This window comes from Microtus pennsylvanicus, chromosome 6 (assembly GCF_037038515.1).
Source record: "Microtus pennsylvanicus isolate mMicPen1 chromosome 6, mMicPen1.hap1, whole genome shotgun sequence".
NCBI classification, from domain to species: domain Eukaryota; kingdom Metazoa; phylum Chordata; class Mammalia; order Rodentia; family Cricetidae; genus Microtus; species Microtus pennsylvanicus.
In genome coordinates, this window is record NC_134584.1 from 106,192,736 (window position 1) to 106,217,727 (window position 24,992).

Below are 24,992 nucleotides of genomic sequence, written 5' to 3' on the forward strand. Positions count from 1 at the left end.
TGAAAAGATGTTCAATATCATTAGCTATCATGAAAATACATATCAGAACCACAACGATATACCAATGTGTTCCCACTGAACTGGCTACACTGAAAGGAGAGAAACCACAAAATGAGCCTCACATACTTTTGGAGAGGCACAACCAGCAACTACAGACAACGGTTCAGCAGCTTCTCAAGGAGCTAAACACAGCCAGCCATGGTGGCACCTGCTTTTAATCCCAGCACTCAGGAGGCAAAGGTAGGCGGAGCTCTGTGAGATCAAGATCAACCAACCTAGTCTATTTAACAACCCTTTCTCAAAACAAAGAAAAGCCTGCAGAGAGCTGGTGCTTAGTAACCAGGTTCCTGGTGAGCAGCTCTGGGGGGTAAAAAGATCTGAGCAAAAAGAATCCTTCAAAGAGGACTTTACTGAAGAGGGAAAGGAGAGGTGGTACACCATGTTCCTTAACCTCAACAAATTATTCTGCTCTCATCTGAGAGGCACAGGAGCCCAGTGCCATGTTCACTGGGCCTTTATACAAACCCTCACCCACCCTCATATTGGTGAGGTCTCTGTTGGCCAAGCTGCAACAGGAACATCACATAACATTTAGCTAAGGCGACGGGGTGGAGATTAGGTTACACGGTATCACTCTGTCCCCACTCACATAAGCCCCAGTGGCTCACCTTCTTACCCTCCAGGTCTGCAGACGTTAGCAACTCAGGCCGTTTCTTGATGATACTAATTTTGTCTTCCAGGTGGTTAGCCTTGAAGATCTTCAAAAGAAAGAATATAAACATCTTTATGTTCACAAATTGTTTTGGACCTGGGGAAAACAATTACTGGGCAGAAGCTCCATGGCAGAGAGCCTGCTGGTGTGCTTGAGGCCTGGATTCAATCTGCAGCATCATAAAAAGTTAAAACTAACACCTCTAAAAGTTACCTTCCCTGCTGAGTTTTCTGGCCAAATGGCTCTAGGATACCACTTCATCTGCTTGTGTAAACATCTCTTTGAGCACTTCCTACTGACCATGAAAGAGGTCGTGAACCAATGATATCTCATCATCCAGGACCTATTATAGGTCTCGCAGTTTTGGAAGAGTAAGTTACTCCCAGGAGCAAATCACTTAGTTCTACTTACACAAAGATGCTAATTTCTTATTCTTATGTGAAATGAGAAAAGGCTAAACTTCTTCAACTACAAAAACCAAAAGTAGAGTGCAAACATTTGCTTCTGATTGGACGCCAGAAGTCTGGCAAGGTGGTGCACAACTTTAATCACAGCACTTGGAAAAGAGAGACAGGTAGACCTCTGTGAGTTTGAGGCTAGCCTGGTTTACACAGGGAGTTACAGGCCAGCCAAGGCTACATAATGAGATCCTGTCTCAAAACATACATACAATAATCCTACTAATTTTTTTTTTCGAGACAGGGTTTCTCTGTGGTTTTGGAGCCTGTCCTGGAACTAGCTCTTGTACACCAGGCTGGTCTCGAATTCACAGAGATCTGCCTGCCTCTGCCTCCCGAGTGCTGAGATTAAAGGCATGAGCCATCACCACCCGGCAAAAATCCTACTAATTAAACATCTGCCCCAAAGCCAAAAGGCAGCTCTCTGGGTAGCAGGTACAGCCAGGAAGCTGGGCTATTTCTACTAGTTCCTGGCTGTGTTCATACTGCAAAGTCACCCGTCCCAGACTCAAGAAGGCAGGGCCAACAGTCCCCTCATGAATTCAGTAACAACCGTCACTTACCCTTTTCATCAGTCTGTAGGAAGCTACAGAACTCTCAACTGTAAACACCTGAAGAGAACACGAGAGACAAACTTAAAGAAGGTAGACACACCCAAGATGAAAACCTGTCAAGAAGACAGTGAAACAATGGCCCGGCCTTTCTGCCTCCCTGAGACAGCAGCTCTACTGGGTATTCACTCCGGAAGATGGCCAACTCAGAACCCTATGCTGCAGCTACCTGCCAGTGGTAGCCATTACTTGGTTCCTGACCACGAATGGAAACAGTAAAGTTCCTCAGCCCCCAAACCAAGGCCCTTCCACCAACAAAAGCTACATCTGCAAAGGGCTTTGCACACAGAAACTCATGCCTGAACTACACCAGGCCCTAAATCAAGAGTCAACTTTAAAAAAAAAAAAGTGAAAAACAACAAAATGGAAAATACAATAAATTTTAAAATGAAAAGAGAAGAACAACCTTACAGAGATGACAAAAGCACATCCCAGTACCTGCTCTGCCCCGAGGTGATGGGCCAGCACAGACAGCAGACTGCCATCACTGACACAAAGACAGATGGTACCTGGCATCAGCACCTGTGGGAAAAGAGCAGGATCAGCAGAGGTCACCTTAGTCCAGGGGCTTCCTCCTGAAAAGCTACCAGACATGGTGCCCTTCTCCCAGCTGCACTCATAGGCTTCATTTTCCTGGTTTTTGTTTTTTCTTAATTTTATGCATATGGGTATTTTGCCTTCCTATGGATTTGTAATCCACTGAGGCCAGAAGGGGGCATCAAATTCCTTAGAACTGGAGCCACAAACTGAGTACTAGGGACCAAACTCAGGTCCAAGGGAAGAGTAACAATGGCCCTTACCACTGAGCAGTTTCTCTCGAGATCCTTAAATTTCTGAATACAGCAATTCTCATCTTCCTTCCTGCTCCCACGCTGCCATGCCTGCCTTCTCAGGCACACAGTAACTAGCCATGGCACTCACTCACTCTTCCCATCAGGGCCCACTGCTAGGAAAGACCCTCCACACCCTGCCAGAAGGCCCAGCTAAAGGCATACATGGTCCGGGAAGGTGCCCTCTAATCTATCTATGTTAGCCGATCTCCTTCTCATCTGGCCCATGTGCCCTTCAAAGGTAGGGTCACAAATCCATTGCAGAGGAACTTATGGCAGCTTGAGGTCTTCTTCCCACAAAATGCATGCATGTGCAGACATATTTCTGTACACAACTCCCAGGGGTCCAGGAGACTCCTTCTAAATGCCATCTGTGGATTCCAGACTGAACCCAGGTCAGAGGGCGCCACGGTCAGATTTACAGCAGATGGAAACGGGAGAGGTGTAGCTTACGGTGTGATCACCCACACCAGCTGCTGGTGACTACAGAGGTAATGGTATCTAGCACAAGTTTGGGCTGGGAAAAGGCTCTCAGAGAAGCTCTCGTGGGAAGAGTGAACACCCAGGGGACTTCTCACAGAGCAGAAAACAAGGAGAGTCTAGAACAAGTTCCCAGGCTCTCCAGGGTCTGTTCCAGATGAGGCCAGTTGGAGATATTGACAGGAAAGACAAAACAAAACCGTAAGAGCAAACATAAGTAAAGCAGTCAGACCCAAGCATAAAGACAGGGACACTTACAGTCCTCAGGGCTTGGGCATACTGGTCAGTTCTGTCCTGATCATTGATCTCTCCAAACCGAGGCCGGTTCCAGAGCAGGTGAGCCTGACAATCACACACAGGGCGCACTTGGTAGACTTTCGCATTCTCATCAACACTGAGCAGGGAGGGGAAAAGCCAAACATAAGTAATAACCGGAGAGCACGAGAGCATGGTACAGGGGATGGGAACACCAGAACTAAGCCTGGGCCCTGGGAGACACATGCACACTCTACAAGAGTCCAGGTGAGTCTGGACACTAGCACACTGGGGGCTAGAGCCCTGTGATCCCATACTTTACATATATTTGAACAGAACTTACCAATCCATAACAGTTTCTACATATACACAAACACACTGATATTCCCCGCTACAAACTTCTGCTTTTTAAATTATTATTACGGCATTTGTGTTGAAGAGCACCACAGCACAAATGCAGGGGTCAGAGGGCTTTGTGGAATGAGCTCTCTCCTTCCACCATGTGGATTCTGGGGATTGAACACAGGCCATCAGCTTTGACTATAAGCACCTTTACCTGCAGAGCCATCTTTCTGGCCCTTGCTCTTATTTCATTCTGTTCTGATATAAATCTACCCATTCAAATCTCTGCAAGGTCTGTCCAACGGAGAGTTTACGTCAGTGTAGACGCTGAGGGCTGGTCCTCCACACCAGCAACAGGCATACCTGGTTGTCTGAAGGCTGTACCACACACAGTAGTCATCATGGTGGGCAACCAGGCATCGGGGTGAGCCCTGAACAACGGGCTCCTCCTGCGGCAAGAAGTACACACACTGCATCCAGTGGTCCCGCCACTGAAATGAGGAGTAGAGAGCCAGCTTTCACTACGCTGTGACAACAGTGCTTCCAGGTCAAAGGCCCAGAGCCTTTAGTTGAACAGACATATGGCATAGACTATAAGTGCCTATTATGGCCCTAAAGATAAAGGAAAATTCTAATCAGAGAAGTCAGTGTCCCAAAAAGCTTTCTGGATCCTGGCTGACTTTAGAAGACATCACTGGGGGTGGCCTTCTAAGGAAGTTTTAGAAGGGACAAGTGCAGGCTCTGCTCTCTCCTCACAAAGCCGTGCCACCATAGTTAGAGTTACTATTGCTCTGATTAAAACACCATGACCATGGCGGGGTGGGGTGGATTATGGTAACAGGAGGGAACCTGGCTTTGTTTCCCTTAGAAGACTTGTTTAGTGTTTTATCAGACTTCTCTTGTAGTTGTAGATGGAAAAGCTTGTGAGAAAAACAAACACCACATGGAGCCTGTAAATGTTTTTGCACAACCTGTAAAGCATTCTTGGAAGTGGCCAGTAAAAAAAGAAAAAAAGGGTTTTACCATTTTAAAAAAAAGTAACTGTGTCATTGTTTACATCTGTACCTCTTCCCTGTTCTCACTGCATCATTCTGGCAACAAATGTAGGCACAGTAGTTCCAGTTTTAGAATAAATGACCATTCGGATTGAAAAAAAAAACACCATGACCAGAAACAACCGGCTGCCTGGTGTGGTGGCCCATGCCTTTAGTCCCAGAAGTCATGAGGCAAAGGCAGGTAGACCTCTGAGTTTGAGGCCAGTTTGATCTACAAAGAGAGTTCCAGGACAGTCAGGGCTACACAGAGAAACCCTGTCTTAAAAAAAAAAAAAAAAAAAAAACAGAAAACTTGGGGAGGAAAGGGTTTCTATGGCTAATCCTTCTATATTGCTGTTCATCACTGAAGGAAGTCAGGACAGGAACTCAATCAGGGCAGGAACTGGGAGGCAGAAGCTGATGCAGAGGCCATGGAGAGGTACTACTTACCAGCATGCTCAGCCTGCTTTTTTATAGAACCCAGGACCACCAGCCCAGGGATGGCACCACTTACAATGGCTGGGGCCTCCCCATCAGTCACTAATTAAGAAAACGCTCTACAGCTGGATCTTATGCAGGCGTTTTCTCAATCGAGGTTCCCTCATTTCAGATGACTCTAGCCTGTGTCAAGTTGATATAAAACTAGCCAGCACAAGCGCCAAAGCTCTTTCCTCCACTGCTGGACTATAAGCCATCTTTCATTTGAAGGAAAAATTCTGACTCACAACCAAGGCTGACCTAGTGGCCCAGGGGAAACCCTGCTCTAAGAGCCTCTTGGGACATATTCCAAGGCTTTAATATATATACAGAATTTCCTTCTGCCTTTAAATAGCTTCAAAACACAGAAAGGTCAAATATAATACATAATATATAACTGGATCCTAGACAAGGAAAACAAAAGCTGTCAAAGGTCTTTGGGACAATTAAGGAAATTTTATTTTGAACCATGTTAGATGTTATGGAATAAAATACTGTTAATTTTCTTAGGTGTGAAGATGGTATTTTGATTATGATGAAACTGCTTTATTCTCTTAAGTATCAAAGAGTCAAGAGTTAGATGTTTGTAACTTACTGTCAAATGACTGAGCAAAAACTGGGTGTGCAGTGAGAGAGGAGAGAGAGAGAGAGAGAGAGAGAGAGAGAGAGAGAGAGAGAGAGAGACAGCAAGTACGGGAAATATTAACAACTAATAAACTGAAGTAAAGGCACTATCAGTGTTCATTTTCACTTATTCTGTGACTCTACAAGTTTTCAAAACAAAAGTTGGGAAAATGGGGAAGATGGCTTAATCGGGACAGTGACTGCTGCATGGCAAGAAGACCTGAGGTCAAATGCCCAGCACCCGTGGGAGAACTGCAAAGCTGGGTGTCTACCTGGGGAGGAAGGGGGGCCGCGACAGGTGCATCCCTGAGCGGTCTAGCCAAATCAGTGGATTTCAGGTTGAAGAGAGATCCTGTCTAAAAAATGAAGGTGGACAGGGACCTCTGACTCCATACATACATGCACAGGCCCACCTACAGGCACATACGCATACACCAATACTAACAAGTACGTACACTACTTACACCATAACTCACACACAGACCACATTGCATCACACACACCCAAAAATTTAAAATAACAAATAAAGGTTGTTTGGCTTACGTCTTTGAATTAAATGAAGCTTTGTTGTTGTTGTTTTTGTTTTTTGAGACAGGGTTTTTCTGTGTAGCTTTGGAACCTGTCCTGAAACTCACTCTGTAGACCAGGCTGGCCTGGAACTCACAGAGATCCACCTGCCTCTGCCTCCTGAGTGCTGGGATTAAAAGGCGTGCACCACCATCACCCAGGTCAAGTTTCTTGTATTTGATTTTTTTAAGAACTAGAATATTCTAAATTGTGAAGCATGATCTACAGTGACTCAGACTGGAGAGTAAACACCCAGAGTGTTATACACGTTAGGCAACTACTCTATCACTAAACTCACTTGAGTCCAAGGTAACCTTTAATAAATTGTGATCATCCTTATCAAAAACCCTACATATAAGGAAAACAAGAAAAAGAAAAGAAGCTATTTTCACATAAATATGTATATAACAGATTTGTACTAACAAAAACCCAGAAACAACATAAATGTCCAGTTCAGAAATAGGTTAAATATTTATGAAGAATACTCAAAGATAGGGCTGGAGAGATGGCTCAGAGGTTAAGAGCACTGCCTGCACTTCCAGAGGTCCCGAGTTCAATTCCCAGCAACCATATGGTGGCTCACAACCATCTATAGTGAGATCTGGTGCCCTCTTCTGTTGTGCAGACATACATGCAGGCAGAACACTGTATATATAATAAATAAATGAATAAATCTTTTAAAAAAAAGGAATACTCAAAGACATGAAAAATGACAGACTATAAGCTGGGTGGTGGTGGCACACACCTTTAATATCAGTACTTGGGAGGCAGAAGCAGGCGGTTCTCAGTGAGTTTGAGGGCAGCCAGGACTGTTACACAGAGAAAGACTGTCTCAGAAAACAAAAACAAAAACAAACAAACAAACAAAAACTATGATACAGCATAAAAATACAACAAGAGATCCAAAAAAGGTAGTTATTTTCGATGGTTGGGCCCAATGTACATTTATATACAACTTGTTTTTTAGAAAATATGGCAATAGCATTTGAAAAAATTAGGAAGAATAACTATCTTAAAAAGTTGGTGCCTGAGTTAAATGTGTCTATATACCTGTAATCCAAGCACTGAGAAAGCTGGGTGAGGAGGAGCATGAGTTGAGTTGAGACTGGCCTGAGTGACCTTGTGAGTGTGGGTCAGCTTGCTATACAGCAAGATCTTCTTTCCAAAAAGAAAAAGAAAACAAAACAAAAAACAACAACAACAAAAACCCGGCTTAATTCTGATGGAGTGACCACCTGTTTATTGCAATTTCCAGGAACCAAGGAAACTAGGCTTTCTCAGACTCTAAGAGCATATATGCAAATGAAGACAAGGCTTCTTCCACTTGCCTGGGACATGGGTCACCCACTTGGTTCTGAATTTAGCAAAAAGGCAGGCATCTAAGATGTCTGTTCAAATACAAAGACTAAAAACTAAAAGTCCAAAAGCCACATATACAGTAAGAAAGGATAAACAGGTATATTCTCCTTGCTATTCCTTCCTGTACTGGAGAAATTTGTGCTTCCCTAACATCTGCCTCTCCCATAAACAAGGAGGCTTCTGAGTTCTGATGCTAGGAGCTGGTGACAGAACCCAAAGTGAGGCAGTCTAAATGGGATCAAAGTGGTTTGTGAGTTCATCAGGGAGACTCCTTCAGTTTTCAAATTCCTAATACTATAGAAGTCATCAGTGGTTTGGAAAGGACACATGATCGACTGTGAGAAGACATGGGATCCACACCTACCCTTCCACTCCCTGGACACAAGACCCTGCACTCTGGGTATTGCTACAGTTACCTGGCACATCTATATATAGACTCAAGGAGAAAATACACACTGTAGTTCTCTGAAGACATACAACTAAAATGTACTAATATTCCATTTTTGAAATTTCACAAACACTACCTATTGGAGACCAAGACAGCAGAGGAAGTTGACATGCACTGAGTGACCCACAGCTGCCTTAGGTCAAACAATCAGAAAGAGGTAGAGTGAGGAGCTCCCAGGCCTGGCTAGTAACAGCAGCCCCACAGCAGTGAGAGCCTTTGGCCTAGGTAGTAAATCGGGGACCAGAGCATAAGAGCTGCTACATATATTTTCTCCTTGGGCCGACATTATATCCAAGGAAAAAACATACCAAGTAACTAAACCAAATAGTGCAGGCCTGTATTCCCAGCTGGTGCACCATCAAACTTTCTGAACTGTATTTACTAATAGGCAATTTATTAATAACGGGAATTTATTGCAGTTCATTTATGTTTTTTTCTTTTATTTCATAGCAGTTTAAAGGTAAAAATGTATCATATGCTGAAGAGTAATGTGGATTTCCATTCTGTAGTTCATATTCCTCTGCTTATTTTCCCTAAATGGAGAAGGTGGATTTTGAACCAAGGGAAGTGAAGTTGTAGTTCTCCATTTCAAGTTGACCTAAACCCTGTGGATTACTGGCTATACCAGGACAAAGGGGAATAACAGAACTAATTCACTAAGACTTCTGCTGCTCACTGTGGCCACTGGTGTCAACCATGAACTCACCCGGAGAGGAGAGGTCCACTGCACACTGACAGGCTATGCTTTTTCTGTTTATCGAGACAGTGTTTCTCAATATAACAGCCCTAACTGTCTTAGAACTTATCTTGAGGACCAGGTTGGCCTTGAACGGAGATCCTCCTGCCTCTGCCTCCAAGTTCTGGGATTAAAGGTATGCACTACCACTGCCTACATGCTTTCTAATTTTTATTTTTTTATTATCATTTTCTTTGTAGCATTCAGGATGTAGTATAGGGACTCATGCATGCTAGGAAAGTATTCTATCTATTGCTGACTTACATCCCTAGTCCCCTGTGCTTGTGTGTGTGCATGTGTGTTTTCCCAAAAGAAAACTGCTTCTTTGCCTTTGACTGATACAGTGATCTAGTAGCCAAAAAAAACAAAACAAAACAAAACAACAAAAGTTTCCTGACTTACATGAAATGTGCTTAACTCCTGCCTCTTACCTGAAGCTCCTGTGGGTCTGTCTGTGCCCAAAAGGGTGCCATAGTACATCTGATCTTCCCCTCAGGGTCCATTTCAATGTCCCACCAGGACAGAACCACCTGCGCTTGGCCAGATGCCAGAGGTACAAACTGCCTGCTATGGCAGGCTGCCGAGCTACTGACTTGCTTGCTGAAGTCCACGCTGTGGAAGAATATTCAGGAACTGAAGCAGAATTTAACTCACACACTCCACTGTTAAGCTTCTACAACTATAGACCTGACCAACTAAGGTACTAATGTGGAGTGGATTCAGCTAGGTTTCCATTCCATAAGAGAAATCGGATCAAATGTCTCAAAGCACAGTACCTGAACATTGGTAGCACATCACTGAGGACAGTAAAGTCAGCAGTTGACACCTGGTTCAGCTGAATGTCATAGACTGAAGGCGCACCAGGACACCTCTCCAATTCTGAGGGAGGGACGATGACCTGCTCTCCGAGACTAGTCTGAACACGGACAGGAAACAGCTTGTTCCAGGACCACATCCTTCTGGACTCCACCAGCTGGGCATAGACAGTTGCTTTGTGAGGCACGGCTTCACAGTGCTCCTGAGTTTATATCAAAACAAACCAACAACAGTCACAGTAAGTCAAATACCCAGTCAAAGGCATTAGTATTTGTTGTGGAATATTTGTTTGCACTGTAAAGATGTGTCTTTGCCAAGGCGCCTTCTGATTGGTTTAATACAGAGCTGAATGGCCAATAGCTAGGCAGGAAGAGGTTAGGCAGGATTTCCAGGAACAAAAAGGACTCTGGGAAGAAGAAAGGCAGAGCTGCCAGTCAGCACAGAGGACGGAGGATGGGCTGTACCGAGAGATGAGGTGTCAAGCCACTCTACTGAATGTAGATTAAAAATTATAGGTTAACCTGGATAGTGGTGGTGCATGCCTTTAATCCTACTTCTTGGGAGGCAGAGGAAGGATCTCCATTAATCTGAGGCCAGTCTGGTCTACAAAGCGAGTTCCAAGAGAGTCACGACTGTCATACAGAGAAAACGTGTCTTGAAAAAAAAATGTTAATTTAAGTTGTAAAAGCTAATTAGGAACAAGCCTAAGCTATAGGCCAAGCTTTCATAATTAATAAGTCTCAGTGTCATTATTTAGAAGATGGCTGGTGGGACAGAAAATGACTTGCTTCAAGTATTTAGCTGATGTAGTAACTTTAAAGTCTTCCTTCCCTGTGTCAGGAGAGTAAACTGTTTCCTGCACTATGTCTTAAAAAAGAGAAAGTACATCATGGATAAAATGATTATTATTTTGAAGACAATGTCTTGTTAAACAGTCTGGGCTAACCTTACAATCCTCTTGACTCAGCCTTGAGTGCTAAAACAATTTAAGCTAGTTACCTAAAATTATTGAGTATTTCAAAAAAAAAAACTACTTATTAACATGAACTACCATACAGACCTGGAAGAGTCTTCCTGACAAGTAGTTGTTCTAGTCCCTTGCCTAGCAAAACAGGACAAACCCCAATGTCCAGCTGCCCACCCTCATCTGACCGGCCTGCTGGGTTCATCCAGCACTGCTGATCAATCATTCCTCCCACTTATCAGAGGCACAAAAGTCTTCTTGCCCACAGATCACTAGGGAACCAGGACTGTTAAACACACAGGGGCCTCTTCCTGATGGAGGAGATAAATACAGGTTTTCCTGCCCAGAAAGTTGGGAGTGGATATATTGTTAATGACCTGATGATCTTGTTACTTGTGGAGGCCGACTTCACCCCTTTTGCTATAGACACCCTTCAGAACGTCTATCCCAGACTCTCCCTCCCTAGACTTTTATCTCTAGTACAACTCATCCTTAGGGGGGGGTGCCACACCTATTTTATAACCTGCTCACCTCTATGTTATCGATAGAGACCACATTAGATTTTAATTACAGCCCCACCCTCATGGTCACTGTGCTTTGCAAAGGAGTTTCTATGTAGTCATACCTTAAGGTATTGTGTACCTGGAATTGGAATGATTGTTACCTAGAAATCTTGAATGGGAATGATTATTGAAAAAAAAAAAACCTTTTCCCAAATTGTACTATGTTTTAAATATGCTGACAATGAGCCACCTAGCATTAGACTCTTTGAATAATGGGAAGACACCATGATTGGAAGGATATAACATCAATGTAAGTATATGACATTATTTGAAAATTACGGTATTAAACTATCATGATATGATATCAATGTAAACATATGGCATCATAATTGGAAGGGTATGACATCATAAACAGAAATGCAGGATATCATAATGTGAAGAATGTGACATCATAATCAGAAGATTATGACTCTATGAGTAGGGAGTATGACATCGTAATTGGAAGAATATGACATCTTCAATGTAAACATGTAATGTCATAATTGGAAGGGTATGACACCATAAATAAATGGCATATTATAATGACTATGATATCATATTGGAAGGATATGATGTAATCATTATAAATATATGACAGCATAATTAGAAAACCATATCATTACTATCAGGATATGACATCACTGTAAATCATATGTATATGTAGATAGATAGATAGATAGATAGATAGATAGATAGATAGATAGATAGATAGATAGATAGATAGACAGGAAAGATAGATAGATGTAAATATGTCATAATTGGAAAGGCATGACACCACAAATACATGGCACCGTAATTGGAAGACTATGATATCATAACAGGAAGGATACAACAGCATAAATGTAAATGTATGACATAATTCAGAGTATGACATCATCAGTGGGATGGTGTGCCATCATAATTGGAAGGGTATGACATCATCAATGTTAATATATGGCATCACAATTGGAAGAGTATGACACCATAAATGAACGGCATGAGATCACAAATGGCTATGACATCCTTATTGTTGGGACATGGCATCATCAATGTAAATATATATCATAATTGGAAGGATTTATTTATGTAAACATGACATCATAATTAGAGAAGTGGGGACCCCCCCCAATTCGGGATGAGATTTCTCTGGTGGCTGGCTGCTCTGTCTCTCTGATCTTTCAACTTTCTTTTTTTTTTAATATTTATTATGTATACAATATTCCGTCTGTGTGTATGCCTGCAGGCCAGAAGAGGGCACCAGACCCCATTACAGATGGTTGTGAGCCACCATGTGGTTGCTGGGAATTGAACTCAGGACCTTTGGAAGAGCAGGCAATACTCTTAACCTCTTAACTCTTAAGCCATCTCTCCAGCCCCTGATCTTTCAACTTTCACCCTAATATCTGACTTTGGGTTTCTACTGTTAGACTAATTAGGACTGCACTTCAAATGGATATGCAGCATCAAGTGACAGAACTCTGAGTCTTTGTTCCTGGTGAAAATGACCAGACCAGAATCAGAGACCACCATGCATGGATAGAATGCAGATTTAAAACAGTCAAACAGGAAGATTTTCATGTGTCCAGGTTTCACTCCCTTTGTGCCTTACAAGCCGACATCCTCTAATAGCTGACTTATTTTTAAGATGGTGGCACTTCATTCTACCTCGGTCATGATCCCCTGGCAAACTGTCAGGGTCACGGTTGAGAAAGCCTTCCAGCCATCCCTTTCCAAGTCTAGATGGTTCTCTCAGGCAAGATGTTCCCTGATCACAGATGAAAGAATGGGTTGCATAGTGCCTAATTGTAATCTAGATAGGGGCAGGGTTCAGAAAGTCGATGAAATGGCGAGGGAGCGTGTGTTCTGTGTTTGTTGCCTAGAGAGAAAGCCCATCCCCCATCCCCAGAAGGTGCAGAATTACTGGCAGTGTCTCACATACGTAACAGATGTAGGACAGCACATCTACTACTTGCCCTCGGAGTTTAAACAAAGAACAGAGATCGCCCTATGGTGCAGTCCCCATACAGACACAAACTTCAAAAAAATCCCAAGTTGGCCCAGGTGTGCAGAGATCACAGAGGAGAGACGTCTACTTTGCTCAGGGTAGTTGTCTATTCTTGTGTGAGAGCAGATTAAGACCACAAGCTGGCAAACTTGTGGACAGCAGCTGTTCAGTTCACTGAAAGACATAACTTGCTCTTGGAGAAAACTCAGAACACGTCAACATGCAGTGAGCCCAGCTATCAGAGTTCTGGCTGGTACAGACGGAGAATAGGATGTCTTCAGGTCCCAGAGTGAGTGGTCATTTTCTCTGGCTATCACCAAAGACCTCAATAGTGAGGAGGGCAAGTCTCCCTGCTAGGATAAGAAAAGCATTTTGAAATTGAAAAGGGGAATTTCCCTGGAATACAGAGGTAACTATCTCTCCTGTTTATAAATGACAGGGAATCTATGGGAGCATAGATGTTTGTGAGTATGGATGTAACTTCATACTTAGTGTGTCTGTGCTGTGTGTGTATGTTTGTCTGTATATGTATGCTGGAAGAATTATTCATGTACCTACATCTTCCACTGATTTTGCACCTTGCCTATGGGGTCCAGTTAAAGAAAACAGGATGAGGAGAACTTGTTTTCATCTGAGTGAGTAAGGCAGAACGTCCATCCCTTCACAGATCATCACCTGCATGGACACCTGCAGGGTTCCCCTCCCTACCTGGCTGTGGTTCTTTCTCCCTCCCTGTCTAATGGTCCTTTCATTCTGTGCCCATCATCAGGCCTGGGAACCCAGCGGTGAAGAGGATTTTCACATCTAGGAATTAAAAGCAAAGGTTTCTCAGCCGTACTGCCACCTGAGCTAGATGCCTGCCAGGAATTGAAGGGAGGCCCAGGGTGCATAGAGATTCTGCAGGGCTGTACTGAGCATGGTAAGCAGTGACTGTGTAACACTCCTGAAGGCTCTGAGCCCCTTACCTGTACAAGATGCCTATGAGCATGCTCATAAGAGGGCAGTGCTCCCTCTCCAATCAGTTCCGTGTCAAACAGCTCTGTGACCAGGATGTTAGCCCGACATGGCAAGTCACCATCTAAAAGCAAGTGAATAGAGTCAGAAACACGCAACAGACTAGGAAATGTATTTATGACAGACATGTTAAGTACCACGTCGAAAAGCAGAGGTTAGAGAAACGACTCAGTGGAAATAGCAGGTGCTGCTCCTGCAGAAGACCCAAGCTCAGTTCCTAGCACCCATATCAGGCAGTTCAGAACCCCTGCTAACTCCAGCTTCAGAAGATCTGACACCCTCTTCGGGGTTCTGAGGAGTTCTTTAATCAACTACTTTCTAAACCTCTAAAACATAATATTATTGCTACAACTATACTTTTTAATGAGCCAACAAACCTTGAAAAGAGCTATTTACCATGGAGAATTAACTGTAAACATTTCTAATGGCTCACAAATTACATTAGACAAAACCCACTTGTCTTCCATCTACAGAGGACAAATTTCACAGCTGACACTGAAAAAGAGACACACTGAAATAGTTTAGAGAGGTTGAGTGCAGAACAAGGACTGAGCCTGGAGTCCTATAGACAAGGACTGGATACCACTACTAGCCTGGAGGGCTGGGTTCTAAACATCAAGTTAGTAGTCTCAACTGTAAATTGAGGAGCAGAACGAAGGTTAGAAAAGTACCTTTCCTATGACACACACATGGGCTCCATGTGTCCATTTATTTACACATCTAGTAAAGTAAAGTGGAAGTTAAAAGCAAACTCTATCTCCTGGCTTAGAAACAGTAACATTCTCTTGAATATATTACACATCTAACCCGGGCACTGAGGACGCAGCAGCAGGTGGATCTCTGTGAGTTTGAGGCCAGCACAGGCTGATACACAATTTCATTTGAAATTTCCTTGAAATTCTAGAAAAAAAAATGACCTAATTTAATTGAAAGAAAGGGTATCTGTGAGTGCCCAGAGTCATGAGGAATTTTTTGAGCAAGAAAGAAATAATCTATTGTATTGATTATGACCATGGTTACAAGTGTCCCTCAATTTGGCAAAATTCGCCCAACAATCGTATGCTCACATTGTTTTAGGGTCTTGTTATGTAGCCCAAGTTAGCCTCAAATTCACAATCCTCTTAAGTGTTGGGATTATAAGCACACACCATAATATTGGGCTCTACACTATATTCTTGAAGTATATATGCATTAATGAATGTATATTCAATCATTAATAATTCATTACCTAATGATGGTAATAGCAAAATTAAACTTAAAATAAAATACTGACTTTAAGTAGATCCTTCAATCCTAACTATCTATTAACTCCAAGATCTGACACAGACATCCATATAGGCAAAACAATAATGCACATACTGTGTGGGAAGTCTTTCTGTATATGTGCTGCATTTATGGTTAATAAATAAAGAAGCTGCTATTGGCCAATGGCTTAGCGGAATATAGCCAGGCTGGAAAAGATACATAAAGAGAGTAAGGCAGGGTCAGGGAGAAGCCATGTAGCCGCCAGCCGGAACCTTGTAGGTAGGCCACTAGACTCATGGTAAAATATAATAGAAATGGGTTAGTTTAAGACGTAAGAACTAGTTAGAAATATGCTTAAGCTATTGACCAAACAGTATTGCAAATAATAATAGTTTCTGAGTGAGTATTTGGGGTCTGGGAAGCTGGGAATGAACAAGCAGCCTCCCCAATACACATAAAATAAAAAATATATAAACTATTTTTAAAAATTAGATTTAAATCTAATCATTTTATGTTTGAGTGTTTTACCTACATGCCTATCTGTGTGAGACACACATGCTTTGTGCCCAATGCATGGGAGTCCCTGGAACCAGAGTTATGGATGATTGTGACCTACCATGTTGGTGGTAAGAATTGAAGTGTTCAATTTGAGTTGTTTTTAGAAAAGGTCTTGCTATGTAGTCCAGACTGACTCAAAACCCACGATCTTCCTTCTCCCTCAACTTCCCAAGTGCTGGGATTACCCATACCTAGCTTTAGGGTCTTAGGGATCAAACCCAGAGTCTTATGCACCCAAGACAAGTACTCTACCATTGGCTACATCCCCATCCCCACAGTAATTTTTTTTTTCTGTGAGAAAAAAAGAAATCCAAGTATGGTGTAACTATAGTACCCTGGAGGACCAAAGCCAACCTCAGCTACAGAGTGAGTTAAAGGCCAGCCTGGACTGTATTAGATCCTGTTGATGGTAATGGCAAAATTAAACTTAAAATAAAATACTGACTTTAAGTAGATCCTTCAATCCTAAAATACTGTATCTTAAAAACTGGTGATGGCCACAGCTTCTTTCCTCTTCACCAAATGTTGTAGCTGTGTTCTCCGAGTTTCAAAGAACACGTAGAATTTTCTAAGTTTCAAACATCTCACTATAAAGACTTCTTTTTTACCACCTTACGTTTACTTAAAGCAGAAAGTTTCTTTCCTGTGTGTGACTACTGTGACATTTCATTAGCTCTGCTTCCCACAGGAGGGACAGCTCTCACCTGGTCCAACTGTCACCTCAGTGGAATGCTTGTTAATAACCTTAATCTTGTCACTGAAGCCATTTTTCTCCACAATCTTCATAGCAGCATCAGCCATAGGTTTAAAGACCTGTGAGTCAGAGAAGGGTGAGAGGGAAAATGAACATCTGCTAAAACAAACAAGCAAGCAAGAAAACAAACAAAAAAACCACTTCCTACTTAAGACACATAGCTAGCAAGATAGTACCTGATGCTGGTTCCATAATTGACACTAAAAACGTTTTAGTCTCTAAATATGTGTCACGAAATGAACATAAAAAAGGCAAGCCTGGTCTACAAGAGCTAGCTCCAGGATGGGCACTAAAGCAACACAAAGAAACCCAGTCTCAAAAAACCAAGAAAATGAACATAAAAGGATGAGATTCAGCCAGGTGTGGTTTGCTCATGTCTAATCTCAGAATTCAAGATGGTAAGGCAGGAGAATCATCATGAATTAAAGGGAAGCCTGAGCTCTGAGCTATATGGAGTGAAAATTGGTCTCAATATCCCCCACATGTACAGAGAGAGAGAGAGAGAGAGAGAGAGAGAGAGAGAGAGAGAGAGAGACAGAGAGAGACAGAGAGAGACAGAGAGAGACAGAGAGAGAGAATGAAGTCTAACTTCAAGGTACTATTTAGAAGTTCCCACTTCATGCCCACTAGGTGAAAATGAAGGAATTCTGCACTATTTAGTAGGGCATTAAGTGCCCTGCACTGACTAAAGATGCTCCCACAAACCTGTCTCCAGAGATAAGGAAGACAGCTGAAGTATGGCCAGTTCACCTTCATTTTCAGAACTGACCCAGACTAAAAGCACAGCCTTTATTTCCTTATGATACATGGGACCCTCCACTTTACTCTCTCAGCCACACCCCCTTCTTAGCCCACATGATGCTCCCCAACATTCACAGGCAAGTCTGAACCCTTCCCACCCCATTTGCCATATCAAATCTAACTGGAGGCTGGAAACGGTGACACATGCCCATAATCCCAGCACTTGGGAAGTGTAGGTAGGATCTGGGTTCAAGGCCTGCCTAGCTACACAGAAAGTTAGTTTGAGGCCAGTCTGGTGTCTAACACACAGACACAACCCACAAGGAAGCACAAAGTCCTCCCCGTAGAAATGATTCCTGAGCCCTTCACTAGCCCCTCTAGCCCTGGCTTTTCAACCGGCCTAGTCTGGATGTCACAGCTCTATCCCATAAACACAGAAACTTTCATAAATACAAAGTGGAAACAAAATAAATGATGGAAGATTTTAATTTTTTTCTAAACCCTTGTCTATATTTTCTACCATGAACATGATTTTGCTTTTCATATAACAAAGAAAAGCCATATTTTTTGGAAAGAATGTATATACTTGGAGCTGGAGAGACAGCTCAGAGATTAAAAGCACTGGCAGATTTTCTGGTCCTGAGTTCAATTCCCAGCAACCACATGGTGGCTCACAACAATCTGTAATGAGATCTTCTGGCAGCAGACATACATGCAGACAGAACACATAAATAAATAAATAAATAAATAAATAAATAAATAAATAAATAAATAAGTATGTATGTATGTATGTATGTATGTATGTATGTATGTATGTATGTGCTCAGCTGGGGAAAAACAATCATTTCTAAAATGTAGTTTTCACATGTGGTCTCTGGCCTCAAACCTCAGCCTTCATCAATCAGTTTGTCCAGACTTCTAAAACTATCACAACCTCATTGTCACCCTCTCTTTCGTCAGCCTCTTACCTATCACCCCCCTTCCCTAACCCTTTGGGCTCTGACCATTCACAGCCTCTCTCTCCTCAGCCCCCAATCAGGATGTGCCTTCCTACCTCATCAAGACAAGAGGAAAAATCCTTCAGGAGCAGCTTCCTACTCAGGTGAGTCAATTATAATTGTGGCAAGTTAACATTGAAACCAAACATGACAAACACACACCCAGTCCCATTTGTACTGTCTACAGATACTTTCATCAATTTCCATCTCCTCTTCCAGGGCTTTTTATGAAAAATAAGCAATACCTTATTTCTGACACAAAAGCAGTATAATTCTACTTGCATTTTCATATAAAATATTGTGAAGACCACTCTACCAGTGGAGGATGAAATGAAAATAAGGAACTTCGTTTCTGTCTTTCCAGTTGCACCGTATTCTGCTATATACATATGCCACAGGTTTGCTCCCTGAGGCATGGAGAAAGATGCCTAGCTATACAAACTGGGTAGCTCTGAGTTCAAGTAGCCCTACAGGTATAAAATGTGACAACTGAGGACACTATGTCAACCTCTGGCCTCTACATACAAGCACCCACCTACACTCAAACACACAGCAATCTCATCCCAGCCATGAACAGAGACAAACAATGAAGTAGACTTCCCAACATCCACTCTTCCTTCCTTCAGAACAGGGACAGTGGTGCTGTACAGAAATGGACCTGATTTCAGAGATGAACCTATCTGGCTCATCAGACAGGTTCCCCTTTGTCAATTATTTTGGCCAATTTTATATACAAGGAGAGGTTTGCTAGAAATTTCTAGGAAAAGCCTGCTTGTTTTTCAAAGAGAGTAAGTTGGGGTCATGTCCTGTCTGACACATCTCCATCTCCAGGGGCTCTGTAGTGGCTCTCCTACAGTCAGTAAAGGCACAGGTTTTCAAAGGAAGGTCATACACCACACAGAGCAATAAGAAACAATGAGAATGGCAGGAGACATGGCTCAGAAGTTAAGAGCACTCACTGCTTTACAGAAAACTAGAATTCAATTCCCAGTATCCACACTAGTTAGCTTAGAAGTATGCATAACTCAATCTGATGCCCTCTTCTGGCCTCTGAGGGCACCAACACTTTATAAAAATTAGGAGCTGGTTATCCCACCAGCTCAGAGCTTTAAAACCCATACTGCTCTTCCAGGGGACCCTTGTTGGGCAGTTTACAAGATAGGAGATTGACACTCTTCTAGCCTCCACGGGCACCTGTCCTCATGTGTGCACCACACATGCACAATCAACCTTTTTCTCTCTACTTGTCTAGGTTGGTCCCAGTTTCTGACTATTGAGAATAAGGCAGCATTATATCTGTTTGTTTATTTTTTGTGAAATCCACAACAAGTGCAGTCTCTCATATACAACAACTCAGGATTTGATATCATGGAAATCACAAATACATTTTTAAAAGATTTCTTTTTAATATTTTTAATTTCACGTATGTGTACATATGGGTATGTCTATTTGAGTGCAGTGCCCATGGAGGACAGAGGTATTAAATTCCCTTGAGTTGGAGATACAATCAATTATGAGCTATCCAACATGGATACTGGGAACTGAACTAGGCAGTCCTCTGAAGAGCAGAGAAGCTTTGTAACAGGGCCCAAGACTTTAGTAGGCCCCCAGACCTCAGCATAACTGACTCTGTGATAGAAGAACCATTCAGACTAAACTCAGCACATATACAGCACATAGACCTGCCAAAACAAAAACAAAGACCTAATCCATCAAAGTCCACAATTCTGGGAAAATCTCTAAATGTATTCTCCTTACTTTTTGGCTTCTACAGTTCTGGGTCTGGCTGTTCTTGTTTATTGAAGTATGTAAACCCAAGACATAGTTTTTGTATTTACAAACTCTCCCTAAGAAAGGTTCAATGCTACACTGGAATCCTAAACACCCAGTGATGTGGGATTACCCTCTGTATGCTGTGATTACTATTGGTGAATAAAATTGGTGAATAAAAAAACTGCTTTGAGCCTATAGCAGAGTAGGGAAGAACTGAATGCTGGAAGGAAGAAGGCGGCAGAGTCAGGGAGAAGCCATGAAGCCACAGCCAGAGACAGATATGCTGGAACCTTGTCGGTAGGCCATAAACCTCATGGTAAAATATAAAATAATAGAGATGGGTTAATTCTAGATGTAAGAGCTAGCTAGTAATATGCTTAAGTAATTGGTCCAAAAGTGATTTAATTAATACAGTTTCTATGTGGTTATTTCGGAAGTCTGGGCAGCCGGGAAACGAACAAGCAGCCTCCTTACAACAACCCAGTGTTGTCACTGGCTGGTTAATAAAGACTTTCTATGGCTTAGATCCATACCTGAGCAGTCTTCTCTGGTGGACACCCCACACAGCTTTTAACTACTAAGCTACCTCTCCAAGCCCTAAACACTTTTTTAAAAAAAAATTAACTTTACTCATTTTATTTATTGTTTGTTTATTTTTTGGGACAGTGTCTTTTTAGTCTTGGCTGTCCTAGAACTCCCTATGTAGATCAGGCTGGATTCAAACTCACAGAGATCCTCCTGCGTCTGCCTCCCAAGTGCTGGGATTAAATGTTTGTGTTACCATGCCCAGCCTATTCATTTTATGTTTGAGTGTTTTGCATACATGCACCATGTGCATGCTTGGTGCCTATGGAGGTAAAATAGGGCACCAGATCCCCTGGAACTCCAATTACGGATGGTTGTGAATCACCATGTGAGTGCTGAGAATTGAACCCTCTGTAGGAACAAATGTTCTTAACTTCTGCATCATCTATCCAGCCAGAAATAGACTATTCTTATCCCAGGTTAAGTATACCTAACTCAGGCCAGGTGTAGTGGCACATGCCTTTAAAGTATGTGCATGTGTGTCTCTGTGTAGATTATGTACATGCGTGTCAGGACCCACAGAGGCCAAAAGGGTTAGATCCCTCTGGAGCTGCTAGCTGTGAGCTGCCTGTCATGGGTGCTGTGAACTTCATTCTGGCTGACTGCAAGGGCAGTAGACACTCTTAAGTATGAGCTATCTCTTCAGCCTAGACTCATCTTTTACAGAAATTGATATGAGCTGGGCGGTGGTGCACACCTTTAGTGCCAGCACTAAACGGGGGTGGGACAGAGGTAGGCAAAGCTCTGTAAATTCCAGGCCAGACTGATCTACATAGCAAGTTCTAGGTCAGCCAGGTTATGTAGAGATCCTGTCTCAAAAAATAAAAATAAATATTATCGTGTGTGTGTGTGCGTAAGTGTGAGAATGCACGTGCCGCAGAGTACACGCAGAAGTCAGAGGACAACCCTAGGGAAACTATTCTCTCTTCCCATCGGGAGATTCAGAGGCCAAATCTGGGTCACCAGGTTTTCACAACAAGTCACACTTTATCCACTGATGCATCACACCATCCCAGATGTTCATCTTTCTAGATTTTGAAATTAGAGTCACACTTTAAAGATGGCAGGATGGACAGCTAGAAGGAGCCTAAGTAGAATACAATTTAATACAATCTACTGCTGATCTCAGGATTTTATGTGTTAAAAATTTTATTTTAGAGGCTGAAGAGATAGCTCAGTGGTTAAGAGCACTGGCTGCTCCCTAGAAGACTTGGGTTCAATTCCTAGGACACACATGGAAGCTCACAACTGTCTGTAAATCTAGTTCCAGGGGATCTGACACCTTCATACCAATGCACATAAAATAAAGTTAAATAAATCATAAACATATCTAAAAAAATTTATTTTAGCTGGGCAGTGGCGGTACACACCTTTAATCCCAGCACTTGGGAGGCAGAGGCTGGTAGATCTCCGTGAGTTCAAGGCCAGTCTGGTCTACAAAGTGAGTTCCAGGACAGCCAGGACTGTTAAAGAAACCCTGTCTTGGAAAAAATTGGTTTTAGCCAGGCAGTGGTGGCACACACCTTTAATTCCAGCACTCAGGAGGTAGAGGGATCTCAATGAGTTAAAGCCTAGCCTGGTCCACAGAGTGAGTTCCAGGACAGGCTTCAAAGCTACACAGAAAAACCCTGTCTCAAAAAACAAAAACAAACAAACAAAAACTTACCTTATTTAAGATACTGGTGTTATTCATTTACTACATTTCCTGTTAGTACATACATTTATATTATCATAAAAATAACATGTTTAATGTTTTATTAAAGAAAGAAATGGTAAGGATGGCAAGATGGCTCAGTGGGTAAGGGAGCCTGCTGCAGAGCCTGACGAAACGACCTCCACTCAATCCTTGAGGCTGCATGGTGGGAAAAGAAAAACCCCAAAAGTTGCCCTCTGACCACCACACAAATGCCCCTCCATACAAAATAAATAAATTAATTAAAATGTGATAAAAATTTAAAGTTATAGGACCTTTAGTCCTAGCACTTCAGAGACAGAGAGAGTAGATATCTATGAATTAGAGGCCAACCTGGTCAACACAGTGAGTTCTAGGCTAGCTAAGGACATGTAAGTCGACCTTGTCTCTGTTTGATTTTTTTTTTAAGATTTATTTATTTATTATGTATAGTGTTCCACCTGCATGTAGGTCTGAATGTCAGGAGAGGGCACCAGATCTCATTACAGATGGTTGTGAGACACTGTGAGGTTGCTGGGAATTAAACCTAGAACCTCTGGAAAAGCAGCCAGTGCTCTTAACAGCTGAGCCATCTCTCCAGCCCAAGACCTCGTCTCAAAAAGAAAAAAAGAACAAGCCTCGTGCCACACACCTTTATTCCCAGCACTTGTCAGGCAGAGGCAGCAGTATCTCTGTGAGTTCAAGGCCAGCCCAGGTCCTCAGGAAGAGCAGCCAGTGTTCTCAACTGCTGAGCCATCTCTCCAGCCCCCAAACTGACGTTGTTTTAAGACTGTTTGTGGTAACTCAATTGGGTAGGACCTGTTGGAGACCCAGGATGGCCCTGAACCCCGACTTCCCTACGTCTGCCTCTGGAGTGCCATCCCTCAGTTTCTACAGTGCTAGGGATCGGGTCCAGGTATACATAGGCTGATGCTCTAGAGACTAAAACACACCCAGAAAAACACTTTAATGTAAATCTTAGCACAAAGCAGAAGCATCTCTTAATTTTTTTTCTTATGTATATGATTGTTTTGCCAGTATATAAATCTGTATGTCACAGGTATGTCTGGTGCTTGAGGAAGTCCAGGGTGTCTCCTGGAACTAGAGTGACCATGTGGGTGTTCTGGGAATCCAACCTGGATTCTCTGCAACAGCAGATAATGCTTTTAACTACTGTGCCATCTTTCCAGCCCACACAACTATTTTTTAAAGCTCCTCAGAGAGGCTGATGGCCAAGTCTGAGAATCACTGTTTCAGAGCAGAAAAAAAGCTCCCGGAAAAAGAAAACCTGTCTGACTCATCTCTCTGTGTAGAGAAGTTGTTCACATGCTTGGCATGTGTTTGTCAACAGACCAGGAAAACCCAAGGACCGACCTAAAGACCTTACAGAACACATACCTAAATAGGAGGCTTACCTCAATAGCATAGCAGAAGTCAGCACCTGCAGTAACTGCCATCATGGACAAGAGACCTGTGCCAGTGCCAATGTCAAGAACCAAGGCTTTCTGTCCTCTGTCTTTCACCCTGCTCACAGCTGCCCGGATGCCCTGGTAATACTTTATATTCTACGAGAAAGGAGGAAATAACTGTCATGTTATTATAGATAAGTGGAAAGGAGCTCTTCAGACTTGGGGACGGGGAGGACCCCAGATCATCAGCACGTGACCCTGTCTTGCAATGTGGTGCACCTCACACTTACTCTGTCTTTGTCATGCAGCATGTCCGCATAGGATGACCTTGAGAGATAAAAGGAAAAGGTAAGTCAGAAAGCTTTGCTAATAAAGACATGCATGAACACATCAAGGAGTTCCCACACATAAGTGCAGTCCTCAATGGAATGCAACAAGTGTGTCATCTGCTCTAAAATATTTTAAGAGCCTGCTGTGGTAGCTCAAGTTTATAATCTCACAAATTTCAAGGCTGAGGAAAGAGAATGAGTTTAAGACCAGCAAAACACAGTTTCAAAAAAATATTTTTTTAAAATGGGCATGATACTGATTACCTTTAGGACTTGGAAGGCAGAAGCAGGTGGGCTCTGTGAGTTTGAGGTCAACGTGGTCTACATAGCAAGACTTTGTCTCAAATAAATAAATAAAACTTTATTTATTTGGGGCAAGAAATGCATGCACCATGGCACATGTGTGGGGTCAGAGAATGATTCTGTGGAAGTCAGTGCTCTCCTTAAACCATGTAGGTTCCAAGAATTGAGCTCAAGTCCTTAGGCTTGGCAGCAGGCACCTGTGCCCACCGAACCATCTTGTCAATTCACAAAATTTATTTTACTATGATCAGTTACTGTCATTCTCTGCTAATGCAAAAAAAAAAAAAAAACCCTCAGAGCAGATGCCTTTTTAGACCCAAAAATGCTCTAGTAGTTAACCTAGAGAAGTAATTTATTTATGTGTATATCTGG

The 24,992-nt window shown here is 42.6% G+C and overlaps 1 protein-coding gene across 2 annotated transcripts in view; it reads right to left on the minus strand.

Moving 5' to 3' along the window:
* Window positions 1–24,992, minus strand: part of Prmt7 (protein arginine methyltransferase 7) — a 40,745-nt gene that overhangs the window by 7,919 nt on the left and 7,834 nt on the right. For both annotated transcript variants that reach the window (XM_075977116.1, XM_075977115.1), the window contains exons 3-13: window positions 24,279–24,315; window positions 23,995–24,144; window positions 16,761–16,869; window positions 14,205–14,317; window positions 9,710–9,951; window positions 9,365–9,545; window positions 4,052–4,179; window positions 3,350–3,485; window positions 2,220–2,303; window positions 1,734–1,781; window positions 669–758 (exon numbers count right to left, since the gene is read on the minus strand). In XM_075977116.1, coding sequence (XP_075833231.1) covers window positions 669–758; window positions 1,734–1,781; window positions 2,220–2,303; window positions 3,350–3,485; window positions 4,052–4,179; window positions 9,365–9,545; window positions 9,710–9,951; window positions 14,205–14,317; window positions 16,761–16,869; window positions 23,995–24,144; window positions 24,279–24,315 — 1,318 coding nt within the window. The remainder of the gene's footprint in view (window positions 1–668; window positions 759–1,733; window positions 1,782–2,219; window positions 2,304–3,349; window positions 3,486–4,051; window positions 4,180–9,364; window positions 9,546–9,709; window positions 9,952–14,204; window positions 14,318–16,760; window positions 16,870–23,994; window positions 24,145–24,278; window positions 24,316–24,992) is intronic.